A 13,167-nucleotide genomic window follows, 5' to 3' on the forward strand; every position below is an offset into this window, starting at 1 on the left:
GGTTCATGTGTTTTCTAACTCCAAAACATGGAGTTGTACATCTGATTACTTGGTCTCATTTTGATACCCATCTAATTAGGGGGGAAAATGTCCAGATGTTAAAAACTAGCTCCCTTCTGCTATTCCACAGTGAAACCCTGTCATTGCAAAAATGACAATTATTAATTCTGCTGCCTCTTGAACTCCCTGTGCAATTTGAATAGGAAAGAATTTGAAAGACAACATTTACTAAATATATTAATTAGAGTTTAGACCTACTGTTTGCCACCAGCAATATTTATTATTCAGGGTCTAGGTCTCTTTACAGACTGAAAAAAACATTTATATTAGCCTTTGAAGCTATTGACACTCTTAAAAGGGAGTTGACAACGGAGATAGTATAGTGTCCCTCAACTGAAGATTTATCCTTGCAATCAGAATGGTGATGTTTCTGGTGATGCTTCTTCTACTCCCACCTCACATGGCATGCAAGGCTCACATACTGAACTGTCATGTCCATGATCCACACCCTCCACTTCACAAGTATCATCAGTCAGGAGACCTCATCTTTGGTGGCATAGCTTCTCACAGCTACATCATCTCCAATGCCTTAGCCTTCACTGAAGAACCCCCACAGGTACTACGCGAAGAGCTTGTGTAAGGGACTCCCATCTTTGTTCATTTGAACACTCTGCCCTATACAGTAGCTCAAACCTTACACATGTGTCTTGTATCTTTTTTAAAAAACTTTCATAAAACGAATCAAGCTAAACAGGTAATTTCCCAGATGCTCAAGCAGTTGAGAAATTTTTGTGGATACATAAATCAGGTAATTGCATTGTCTGGATGCAGGAGCATAGAGAAATCACCCACCAGTTCTCCGCAAACTTAGGGAAAAGAATGGTGATGGGGATGTTGCATAGATGCCCAAATGTTTTAAGAAATGGACTGCACATTGGGGGGACAATGGCAGTAAATTTGGTGCTGAAAATTGGTCAAAATGAGTTTGTGGTTGTTTTGCTAATGCAGTATGATGAGAACACATATTTGGTCTCATATTCAAATTCTCTCCACTGCCCAACAGACCCCCCCCCCAGTTACAAAATTTATTGCTTTGGTTATTGACCACTGATACTTCCATCATTAAGGGACGCAGGAGGCGCTGTGGGTTAAACCACAGAGCTTAGGGCATGCCGATCAGAGTGTCAGCAGTTCACATGCCCGTGATGTGGTGAGCTCCCATTGCTCAGTCCCAGCTCCTGCCAACCTAGCAGTTTGAAAGCACGTCAAAGTGCAAGTAGGTAAATAGGTACCGCTACAGTGGGAAGGTAAACGGTGTTTCCATGTGCTGCTCTTGTTCGCCAGAAGCGACATTGTCATGCTGGCCACATGACCCGGAAGCTGTACGCCAGCTCCCTTGGCCAATAACGTGAAATGAGCCCCGCAACCCCAGAGTCGGTCACGACTGGACCTAATGGTCAGGGGTCCCTTTACCTTTACCTTTACTTCCATCATTAGGTGAAGTAATGATAAATGGCCCAAAATGGTTGGCTACCACAACCTAAACATTGTTATTTTCCTTTAATAATGTCCAGTGTAAAATTACTGTTATGAATACAACCTATTCTTTTTTATGTTAAAAAATGCTAAGCAATTGCATTTAATTCAGCGATACTGAAAATGATGAATGTAATTTTCCAATTTCTTTGTTAGTTGGAGTGCTGTTTAACTTTCCCAAGAGTTGGTCAAAAGGAGCTCTTTATCCTTATACATTAAGTGGATGTAAGAATCTAAGGTTCAAAGATAAATATGCTACTTGAATTACACTTTTGATGCCAATTACTTTTAATTTTCAAGTCAAAAGATTTTATTGAATTTCTTTTGGCCACAAATGAGTATTAGATTTAAATCCATCCACACTTCTGGTAAAGATGTCAAGCAGTTAGACGGAATTTTAGCCAATACAGGGAGGGTGCTTTAAACTTTAGAAAAAGAACATGATTTTTTTTGGCTTTTTGCCTATAAAATGAGCAGGGTGGTTTCAACATTATCATCATAATCGTTATCAATTTTATTTCATGCAATATTATTAGATCTATATTTTTTAATTTTTTATAAAAAAACTACTGCTACAGTGTTACCTTAGGTTCAGAACTTTATTCGTTCCAGAGGTCTGTTCTTAACCTGAAACGGTTCTTAACCTGAGGCAGACTTTCGCTAATAGGGCTTCCCGCTGCCACCTCGCAGCTGGAACGCAATTTCCGTTCTTATCCCTAAGGCAAAGTTCTTAACCTGGAGCAACCACTTCCTGGTTACGAGAGTTTATAACTCGAAGCTCCTGCAACCCGAGGCAGGGCCATCTCAAGCCGGTCGGGCTCCTTGGCGCGGAGATCGCTCCAGCGCCCCTGCCCTGGTGGGTGGGCGGGCGCAGTATGGAGCATGGCTTCCGCGCGGCTTTGCCACGCAGCACCCTCCTGCCGGCCCGGCGCTCTGGCGCCCCGCGCCACCGAGACTACCCCTAGAGCCGGGCCTGACCCGAGGTACCTCTGTACTACATTGGTAAAACAAAAGCAGTAATGATCATTTTACACAATGTAAGATATTTTTCTGATGCAGATTGCAATTCTCATTCTAGCGTGGTGCCTAAGAATTACCAGCACGTCCTGGCCTTGGCATTTGCCGTAAAGGAGATCAATGGCAACCCTCAGATCTTATCCAACACAACCTTGGGCTTCCACATATTTGACAGCTATTTCATGGCAAGGGGAACTTATCATGCCACACTGCTCCTTACATCCACCGCAGAGAGATTAGTTCCCAACTACAAATGTGACACTAAGAATAATTTGATAGGTGTCATTGGGGGGCTTGACCCCCTAACCTCTCTTCATGCAGCAACAGTCTTGGATATCTACAAAATTCCACAGGTATATCAGTCTCGGTGCTGAGCACGATGGGTTTAAGGGGGTTTCCCCCTCATGCTTGTTTGGCCAACCATATTTCACTTTGTGGTTTAGAGGCTAAAATATGTAAACTGGTGTTGTGAAGAAAAACATAACCTTAAATAAAATACCCTGAATTTATTTAAACAATTCAAAAAAAAAAAGAACATACTTTTCATTCTTCTAGTTGTTTCATCATCTGAGCTTTTAGAGAATTGAGGGTCTGCTTAAAAGTAGCTGGTCACTCTCCAAAAGGAGGTTAGATGCATTAACTCAGAGCAGAGAAGAAGGTGATTTAACAGAGCTCCGGCTTTGTTAATCTTCATAGGAGAAAATTATTGGAAAATAAATTAAATCTGCCATAAATCTTTCGGCAAGAATGTACAAAAGACACCAGGGAAGCAAATAGTCATATATTCAGTTCTCCAGCTCCAGCTCTCACAATTCCATTTGAGACTGTCAATTCATAAATAAAATAGAACCCAAGTCTCAATAAATATTTTGCATTCATTAATTGAACCATAGGGACCCAACTCCATAAGCCATGATTATTTATTTATTTATTTATATATATATTTATTTATTACTCAAAACTGCTTGATGGTTAAGAAAACCTCAAAAGCAGTTCAGAGAAGATAAAACAATAAAATCAAGAGGGGGAAATCAAAACCATACCTTAAAAAGATATAAAAGTTAGAATACTGCAACAATTTAAAATGACCTCATCTTTCTAAGCGTCTGAGTGGTCTAATTTTTATTTTAAATGTTCTTAGCAGCAACTAAAAAGACCACAGTGAGGCTGACTGCTTGATCTAAACAGGCAGGGAGTTTCAAAGTGTAGACACTGCCAACCATACAATCTTCTTACAAATGCGGAAAATATATTATAGCGGTCACATAGGAACATGTGGAAGACGGTAGTTCTCATACTTCTGTAGTTTTGTTTGTTCTGCTGCTCTACCTTTTTAAATGTATGCAGAAAAACTCGCTGGATATGTCCATTAAAACATTCCTATTTATTCTGTTCCATTTTGAACCCTTGTCCCCGTAGCTCACATATGGTCCTGCTCCCATCATGCACGACAAAACTCCAGGCCTCTCCTTCTACCAAATGGTCCCACAAGAAGCCCTTCAGTATGAGGGGATTCTCTCCTTACTTCTGCATTTCAGGTGGACATGGATTGGGCTCCTTACAATGGATCTTGAGAATGGAGAACAATTTGTGCAAACAGTGGTTCCAATGTTTTCCTCCAGTGGTATCTGTTTTGCCTTCATAGAAAGAATGTCCAAAGTATCTTTTATCACTGAAGTACAAGACTTGATACAAGAGGGTGCAAAAATACGTGATAAAATAATGGGTAGCAAAGCCAATGTGATGGTCCTCTATGGAGAATCTTACTCAATGATATTTCTTAGATGGTTTCCATATTTATCAGAAGAAGAAGAAGAGATGGGAGAGGATGCAAGAGGTAAAGTGTGGATAATGACAGCCCAGATGGAGCTGACCTCTGCAGTTTTTCAAAGGACTTGGGATACACAAATAATCCATGGGGCTCTGTCTTTCACAATTCATTCAAATGCTCTACCAGAATTTCACAAATTTCTTGAGCACGTAAGTCCTTGCACCACAAAAGGAGATTATTTCATCAAGGACTTCTGGCAACAGGCATTTGCTTGTGTCTTCCCAAGTACAGTCACAGATGTTATGGATCAGAATATTTGCACTGGAGAGGAGAACCTGAGAATGCTTCCTACATCTTTTTTTGAATTGAGCGTGACGGGCCATAGCTACTGTATATACAATGCTGTCTATGCCATGGCCCATGCTCTCCATGCCATGTTCTCATCCAGACTCAATTCAAGATTACTGGAAGACAATGGGAAGGTGGAATCTCAGATTTATCAGCTGTGGCAGGTAATGTGGACAAATTGCCTTCAGACAGTGTGCCATAAATTGGTGCTAAAATAGTGCAGTAAACTATCCCCCTGATGGCTCTGGTCCTTGTGAGATGCACTTAACATTGTCTTCATCTGAAAAACTGACGTACACCTCTCTTTTCTCTCCTTTCAAAATCTAGTTCCATCATTTCCTCAGAGGTGTGTCATTTAATAATACCGTGTTTCCCCTATTTTAAGACGTAGTCATTATATAAGCCATAGCAGGATTTTAAGCGTTTAGGAAATAAAAGCCATACCCTGAAAATAAGCCATACCTCCGAGGAGCGAGACCGCTGAGTGCCCCAGCCAGCCAGCGGGACCCAGCACGCTGGCCGCGGCAAGAGTATAGAAAAGCAGTGCCCCGAGCCTCTGGGAGCCGGCAAGAGCAGGAGGCGGCTTGCCAGGTCGGCATCCAGCAGTGCGCGCGGAGCACCCCGAGCCTCTGCGAGCAAGCCGCCGGTTCCAGTGGCGGGGCGGCAGGCCGCCTCGGGCAGGCAAAAAAAGAGAGGCCAGGCTGCTGGCTCGGGCGCGCGGAGCACCCCGAGCCTCTGAGAGCCAGCAGGACGAGGAGGAGGCTTGCCGGGTCGTCGCCCAGCAGCGCGCGCGGAGCGCCCCAAGCCTCTGAGAGCCAGCAGGACGAGGAGGAGGCTTGCCGGGTCGTCGCCCAGCAGCGCGCGCGGAGCACCCCGAGCCTCTGAGAGCCAGCAGGACGAGGAGGAGGCTTGCCGGGTAGTCGCCCAGCAGCGCGCGCGGAGCGCCCCGAGCCTCTGAGAGCCAGCAGGACGAGGAGGAGGCTTGCCTCTGGGATTGTTGTTGCTGCTGCTGGCTGCCGGAGGCGCGGGGCGCTCCGCGCGCGCTGCTGGGCAACGACCCGGCAAGCCTCCTCCTCGTCCTGTTGGCTCTCAGAGGCTCGGGGCGCTCCGCGCGCGCTGCTGGGCGACGACCCGGCAAGCCTCCTCCTCGTCCTGCTGGCTCTCAGAGGCTCGGGGTGCTCCGCGCGCCCGAGCCAGCAGCCTGGCCTCTCTTTTTTTGCCTGCCCGAGGCGGCCTGCCGCCCCGCCACTGGAACCGGCGGCTGCAGAGCGGAGCGCTCCGCAGCGCCAGGCGGAGCACAGCGGCCTGGCCTCTTTTTTTTCTTTTTTGCCTGCCGCCCCGCCACCGGAACCGGCAGCTGCAAAGAGGAGCGCTCCGCAGCGCCGAGGGCTCGGAGCGCCCTGCAGCGCTGGGCGGAGTGCAGCGGCCTGGCCTCTTTGGTTTGGGTTTTTTGCCTGCCGCCCTGCCACCGGAACCGGCAGCTGCAGAGAGGAGCGCTCCGCAGCGCCGGACGAAGCATTGAGCCAGCGGCCTGCTGCCTTGGTGCCTGGACCCAGCTGCTGCTGCAGCGCCGCACAGAGTGCCCAGCAGCACCCCAGCCAGCTGCCTGGCCCCTCCGAGGAGGCCTTAAGGTACAAGACATCCCCTGAAAATAAGACACCGTGTGTTTTTTTGAGTAAAAAAAAGAATAAGACGGTGTCTTAAAAAGGGGGAAACACGGTAGTGCGGGAGACACAGTTTCCTTCAACCAGAAGGGGGAGTTGGAAGCTGGGCTTGATGTTATTAATTGGATTGCTTCAGAGAACCAATCCTTTCATAAAGTTCAAGTTGGCAGGATGAATCCCCAGACTTCTTCGGGTGAAGTGTTCACCATCCATGAGAATGCTATAACATGGCACAAGTGGTTTAACGAGGTACAATCTGATTGCAGCTATTTTCAGTGTTGATTGTAAACACAGATTCTCTGCATAATGATGTGTTTGTAATTTATGGAGAATTTGGGAACTGATTTTACAAAGTACACTTCATGAAATTCCTCTTCAGAAGCTCTTTGATTTTATTCATGGATAAGTTGTTGGGTGGACAAAAATATGCATCTTTGCATTGAATATATGTAAAATATTGATCATTGGTTATATTGTAAAGTTAAAGGAAAAGGTAACGGGGCCCCTGACCATCAGGTCCAGTCGTGTCCGACTCTGGGGTTGCGGCGCTCATCTCGCTCTATAGGCCGAGGGAGCCAGCGTTTGTCCGCAGACAGCTTCTGGGTCATGTGGCCAGCATGACAAAGCTGCTTCTGGCGAACCAGAGCAGCGCACGGAAACGCTGTTTACCTTCCTGCCGGAGCGGTCCCTATTTATCTACTTGCACTTTGATGTGCTTTCAAACTGCTAGGTGGGCAGGAGTTGGGACCGAACAACACTACCTCACCCCGTTGCAGGGATTCAAACCACCGACCTTCTGATCAGCTAGATTCTGTGGTTTAACCCACAGCACCACCTGGGTCCCATTCTTAAGTTAGTCTCCATTTATTTCATATCCAAGGAAGTCACATTTGGTTCCCAGCATGGCTGTGACATCATCCCAGGGCCATGTTTTCCTTCCTGTGCAGCTGGTGGTGGGATGCACATACTCTCCCCCTAGCTGTACGAGCATTGGCTCATTGCGGATCAGGAGTCTGGAAGAACACAACCTTGTGGCCCTTTAAATGATGGCCCTACTTGGAGTCATGCCTATTGGATTTCAGCTAGATTCAGCACCCACCCAGGAAGGGGTGATTTTGTCTCGGTGATCGTAACACCAGCTCAGAGGGTGATTCCCAATCAGGGTTGAACCCACTTTACTTACCACCCAAGAAGTGGCTTGCTTAAAATCACATACATATCCAATGCCTTGCCCTAAACCTACCAATTTCTGTAAACAATAAAATTTTGCAAACACACACACACAATGATTTCAGTCAGTATGCTCGGTGTACTGCATCACTGAATATTGCTCACCATAACAAATTTCATTCATAGGGTCAAACCATATGTCATTTTAAAGCATTTTATTTATGCAATGATTTCTGATAGCACCTTCATGTCTGCAGACAGAGCATGAGGGAGGTGAGCAAACCCTCTAGCATCACAACTCCCAGATCCAGTCACCTCACTATACTGTGTAATTTGACTGATGAGATGAGGCTACAGTCTGTGCCATCAAAAAATTCATGTTTCTTTAAAAAGCCTTCCTCCTAAAATTGATTGAAAATTGGGAATGAGACTTTGAACAGGAGTTTAATAATTCAAACGGAACAAAATGGACATGACCACACTTCTTGTCTGTGGCGTTGGCACTATCGTAAGGCAAAATTAGATCATTGTTTCAGCTGCTGGATACAGGAGAGTCATTAATTGCTATTTCATGAAATGCAGCTAACATAAATGACCAGCCTGCTGTTCATGAAAGCAGCCTTCTGCAATTCAATGCCCAGCCTCCCCTTGTCCTCTGCACTGCCTCACTTTGAGAAACGGCACATGGTTCCTTCCTCACAATGAGTACATTCTGGACAAGGTCAGCCTGCATCACCACTTTTATGTGGTGACTAAAAGTTAGGTTTGAAATAAGATAACTTAAAATTGGCCATCCACATAACGATTCCAAGCTCTATATTCTCTTTTCTTCATTCATGGATTAGGCAAGGCCTATTTCTCTGTGCAGTGAGCAGTGCAGTCCTGGTTCAAGCAAGAAAGCAAAGGAAGGGGAGCCATTTTGTTGCTATGATTGCATTCCCTGTCCAGAAGGGAAGATTTCAGGCCAGAAAGGTAAGCAATAATGTATATGGAAATAAGAGGCAGATTGTGTGGTATTTCGTCACAACAGGGCCATAAAAGCATAAGGATGTGTGTATATACCAGGCGGCATCCGAATAGCGCTTTATTCTGTTTTCCTATTATTCTTAGCTAATGATTTCCAGGTTTTATGTGACCTTTTGAATGACGAAAAGTAGTATGTGGGAAAGTAGCAGAATCGAGGGGATGTTTGGGGACCACTGCCACGTCATTAGCTTCCAGTGCTAAATCTCTAAGCAACTCTGTTAACCTGTAAAATTATGGGCTATCTGTTGTAATTTCATGTGATGAAATTTGGGGCAGTATTGCAGCATACAGTTTCTTCCAGCAAGAAGTTGTAAATTGCATGTGTACAACACCCTTGGTAGAAACATTGAAATACAGACTAGGAATGCCATCAAAAATATTCAGAGGAGGGCTTTGTGGTATCATTTGTTTAAACTCGGCTTTCAAGGTTAAAAGCAAATGGCTGCTTAATACCCCAAAGCTGGAAAGAAATCAGAAACTTTCCAGTTTAGGAAGGTTCAGTGTTAATTAATGCAATCTTGACAAACATCACAAACCACATTTCACAGGATGAATTATTATTTTCTCCCAGATTCAAATGGTAAGATTCATTATTTTCTCCCAGATTCAAATGAATCTCCCAGATTCATTATTTTCTCCCAGATTCAAATGGCTACTTTTGATATTAATGACACTGTGGTAAAGGTAAAGGTAAAGGGACCCCTGACCATTAGGTCCAGTCGTGACCGACTCTGGGGTTGCGCGCTCATCTCACATTATTGGCCGAGGGAGCTGGCGTATAGCTTCCAGGTCATGTGGTCAGCATGACAAAGCCGCTTCTGGAAAACCAGAGCAGCACATGGAAATGCCGTTTACCTTCCCGCTGTAGCGGTTCCTATTTATCTACTTGCATTTTGACATGCTTTCGAACGGCAAGGTTGGCAGGACACTGAGATTAAGCCAAATGTTTTCTTTTTTAGATATGAGTGATTGTTCTACATGTTCAGACCAAACATATCCAAATAAAAACCATGATTTGTGTATTTCCAAGGAAATAAGCTTCTTGTCTTTTGAAGAACCTGTGGGGCTCAGTTTAGCCCTTTCTGCTCTTTCCGGTTCCTTGGTCACTGTTCTAGTCCTCTTGACTTTTATGAAGAACCACAACACTCCCATTGTCAAAGCCAACAACCGGCAGCTCACCTACACTCTCCTCCTCTCCCTCCTGCTCTGCTTCCTTTCTGCCCTGCTATTCATTGGACAGCCTCAGAAGGTGACGTGTCTCCTCCGACAAACTGCTTTTGGCATCGTCTTCTCAGTGGCTGTTTCTTGTGTGCTGGCAAAAACCCTCACTGTGGTTCTGGCTTTCATGGCCACCAAGCCAGGATCCAGAATGAGGAAATGGGTGGGAAAGAGGCTGGCCAATTCCATTGTTCTTTTTGGCTTCCTTCTACAAGGAGGCATTTGCATTGTGTGGCTGGCAATCTCTCCCCCGTTGCCAGAGGCTGACGTACACTCAATGGCTGAACAAATTATACTTGGATGTAACGAGGGGTCTGTGACAATGTTTTATTGTGTCCTTGGCTATATTGGCCTCCTGGCCACTGCCAGCTTCACTTTGGCCTTCCTTGCCAGGAAGTTACCCGACACCTTCAATGAAGCCAAGTTTATCACTTTTAGCATGTTAGTGTTTTGCAGTGTGTGGTTATCCTTTGTTCCAACCTACTTGAGCACTAAGGGGAAATATATGGTAGCTGTGGAGATCTTTTCTATCTTAGCCTCCAGTGCTGGATTATTGGTCTGCATCTTTTCTCCCAAATGCTACATTATTTTGTTGAAGCCTGAATTGAACAAAAGGGAACAGCTAATACGAAGAACTAACTGAATTTCTTTAATTAATGAACCAGAGTCATGCTTATTATAAACTGCCTCTTCATTTCATAAGACTTTAGGGTTGGTTTTTCTTCTATAGCGGATGCTACTAAAAAGTCAGCTCTCTCTAATAATGACCGCTCCACACATCAAATGGGGGGTGACCTTTGCATGGTCGCGCGCAGCCCCCTGATCCCATAAATCGACTCTCTGGTAGTTTGGGGTTGGCATCGCCTTCCCAGGTAGGATGCCAGGGGTCTCCGCCTACCCCAGACAATTGTCCAATCCTGCCTGGGGGACGTGTTGCCAGGGGACTGGCCAGGTATTGGGGGAGGGACTTTCCAGCTCACACACCCTTCACACCCTCATTCAAGTTTGTTTTGCAGGTTAACCTTTTTTCCACAGGTACACAGGCACTGCTTTATCAAGGTTGCTGTTGAAGGGCCGGAAAGGAATTGGCAGGATTTGCCTTTCCTGTAGCATTACATCACAACTTTGGCGGTTTCAGGCCTTGGGCGGAATTCTTTGGTGATTTTCCTAGAGGGAGGTGCGTGAGGCGGAGGCTTCACCCCCTGCAACAACAAGATTGGGGTATTGGGGGAACCAATGACCCTACCAATAGGTGTTATCGCTTTTCCCCTTCCATTGGCAGTTGTCACAGTGGCGCTGGTGGCTACTCTAGAGTAACGACTCCTCACAGCTCTGCATTTTATCCTTTTATTTAGTGCAGTCTATTTACAGTGCTGAAACAGTGCTATGTACATGTTGTCAGTCGGGTGCAGAACCTCCGAATGGTGATTCCCGCGTTTTCCTCCAGCAAAGTAGCCTGGGGATACTAAATCTCCGCCCACGACGTTTCCTGCGCAATTCCGGGGTCGCTGGGATCGGTCTTCTTCCCGCGGCTTCCCTGCTTCCCCCTTCCGTTCCCAAGCGACACCTTGGCTCAGCTACCTTGCCTGAGCCCTGGCTCCTACTTCCTGATTCCTCACTAGAGACATCCCCCTCCCCACTCCCACTGGCGCTTGGGGAAGAGCTTGTGGATAAGATGGGAGGCGGCTGTCTATAACTTCTGTCCCTCACAGCAGTGAATGGGGGGAGGATCTCTCTGCTTGAACATATGTTCTCCAGAGCCAGCCCCAACCCCATACATTGGATAACCCCAAAGCCTCCCAGAACCCCGACAGGGGACTGGGAAGGATAACGCCCAATGCCTGAGCCAAGGTCTCCCTACATCTGAATCTTAATAAATTCATGGCCAATCTGAATCCCATAGCACGTTGTCTTGCGCCATTATTCTGCTCAGGGTGTCGCTTGAGTTTTGGGGGACTCCGCCTATCCGCACAAACATTTTTTTCCATCCCCAAAACACTGAAGTCAGGGCTGCAATGCTAATCATTTATCAGGGAGTAGTTCTCACTCCATTCATTGGGATACTGACATAGAATCACAGAATTGTGGCGTTGGAAGGGACTCTCCCCAGTGCAGGAATTTGTAGACATGTGAGTAGTAGACATGGTTAGAAGTACTCAAAAAACAAATATATTATGGGGATGAACCTGGTCTTTTACATTTCAGTCTGTCCATATTTGTTTGTTTTTTGCTCATGAGTCTGTTTCCCATAGTATCAGATCCAGTGTAATAGAGTGCTGTGTCAGGTGCTCTATTGAGATCTCAGCACCCCTTTTATATTTGCTTGAATTAAGTCCCTTTTGAGAAATTTGAAGGTCTGAAGGGGGCTTTCACACTTTTTTGCTTTAACTTGTTTAACAACTAGCACACTACAGGGAATCCTACCTGATCTGATTTCTTAATTTTGGTGACATCTAAGTATATCTTGCAGAATGCACATATGCTGTATTTACTTGACTCTAATGTTCACCTTTTTTGACCAAATTACATTGTGAAAATTAAGGTGCACATTAAATTCAGTGGCACATTTACATTCAGCAGTAAGTCCTTTTTTGGTTTCAAGATTCCGCAAATTGAGATGTGCATTTAACTCAGGTAAATATGGTAAGTAATTGGAAGAACGGCAATATATTGACGTAGCACAACTGGACCACTTAGAATATATGCAATTCTCACCACCTGTATTGATTTCTGAATGGGTAGATGCCAAATGCATTGTCTCTGAATACACATCCTGAAATTAAACTGTTCTAAGCAATGGATCAAGTGTTCTGAACAAGCAAAGTCTACAGTAATGACAGTTTAGGGTTGTTAGGGATATAGAATTTTCTCATCATGCAAAGAGCTCATTGACATCACAGATTAATTATATTTCCTTCTACAAGTCTCAGATGCCTATAAATTTGTGCAGCTTTGCCTTAAGCTTTAATTTTCCTATAAGCATATTATCAGGAGCCCAAAAATATTTGGTTCTGAACTTCTCTTTTACAAGCAACTCTTCACGTGTACTGAAACCTAAATCTGCTCAATTAGGTAACAATAAGGCTCAATATTGGTTTCATTTGCAAGCCTGTGTTGTGTAATATTGTTTTCCTTCTTCCCCTACCATTTCCTGGTCTTCTTAGTCTTTCCTGGTCTTCTTAGTAAAAGTTTTTGTATATTAACATTTGGTTTCCTTGGTTCTGAAAGGCAATCCCTGGTAGATCATTGCACCCCACAAATATGTTGGGCAGGTGTAGTGAGAGCCCTGAAAATAGGGTTAAAATATCATTCATACAGCTGGACAGAATCTGGTGAGGTAAAGAATAATCCTGCCTTATAAAAAAGCTATTGATACTTCTTGAGGGTGTGAATCTGTATACAGTGTCAGTGTTTAAT

At 45.0% G+C, this 13,167-nt stretch overlaps 1 protein-coding gene across 1 annotated transcript; it reads left to right on the forward strand.

Moving 5' to 3' along the window:
- The first annotated feature begins 418 nt into the window (after positions 1–418).
- Positions 419–10,393, forward strand: LOC118094714 (vomeronasal type-2 receptor 26-like). The gene is made up of 5 exons (XM_088654615.1): positions 419–636; positions 2,615–2,906; positions 3,973–4,836; positions 8,352–8,478; positions 9,492–10,393. The coding sequence occupies exons 1-5, from the start codon at positions 419–421 to the stop codon at positions 10,391–10,393; spliced, it is 2,403 nt and encodes an 800-aa protein (XP_088510741.1).
- Positions 10,394–13,167: the final 2,774 nt, after the last annotated feature.

This window comes from Zootoca vivipara, chromosome 12, assembly GCF_965207765.1.
Source record: "Zootoca vivipara chromosome 12, rZooViv2.hap1.1, whole genome shotgun sequence".
NCBI lineage: Eukaryota > Metazoa > Chordata > Lepidosauria > Squamata > Lacertidae > Zootoca > Zootoca vivipara.

What these genes read in the sequence shown, in the direction of transcription:
- LOC118094714 (XM_088654615.1), top strand. Translation starts at nt 419, where the DNA reads ATGGTGATGTTTCTGGTGATGCTTCTTCTACTCCCACCTCACATGGCA. An exon ending in GTACTACGCGAAGAGCTTGT is followed by an intron (nt 637 to 2,614) that starts GTAAGGGACTCC and finishes TTCTCATTCTAG; the next exon opens with CGTGGTGCCTAAGAATTACC. An exon ending in AGATTTATCAGCTGTGGCAG is followed by an intron (nt 4,837 to 8,351) that starts GTAATGTGGACA and finishes TTCATGGATTAG; the next exon opens with GCAAGGCCTATTTCTCTGTG.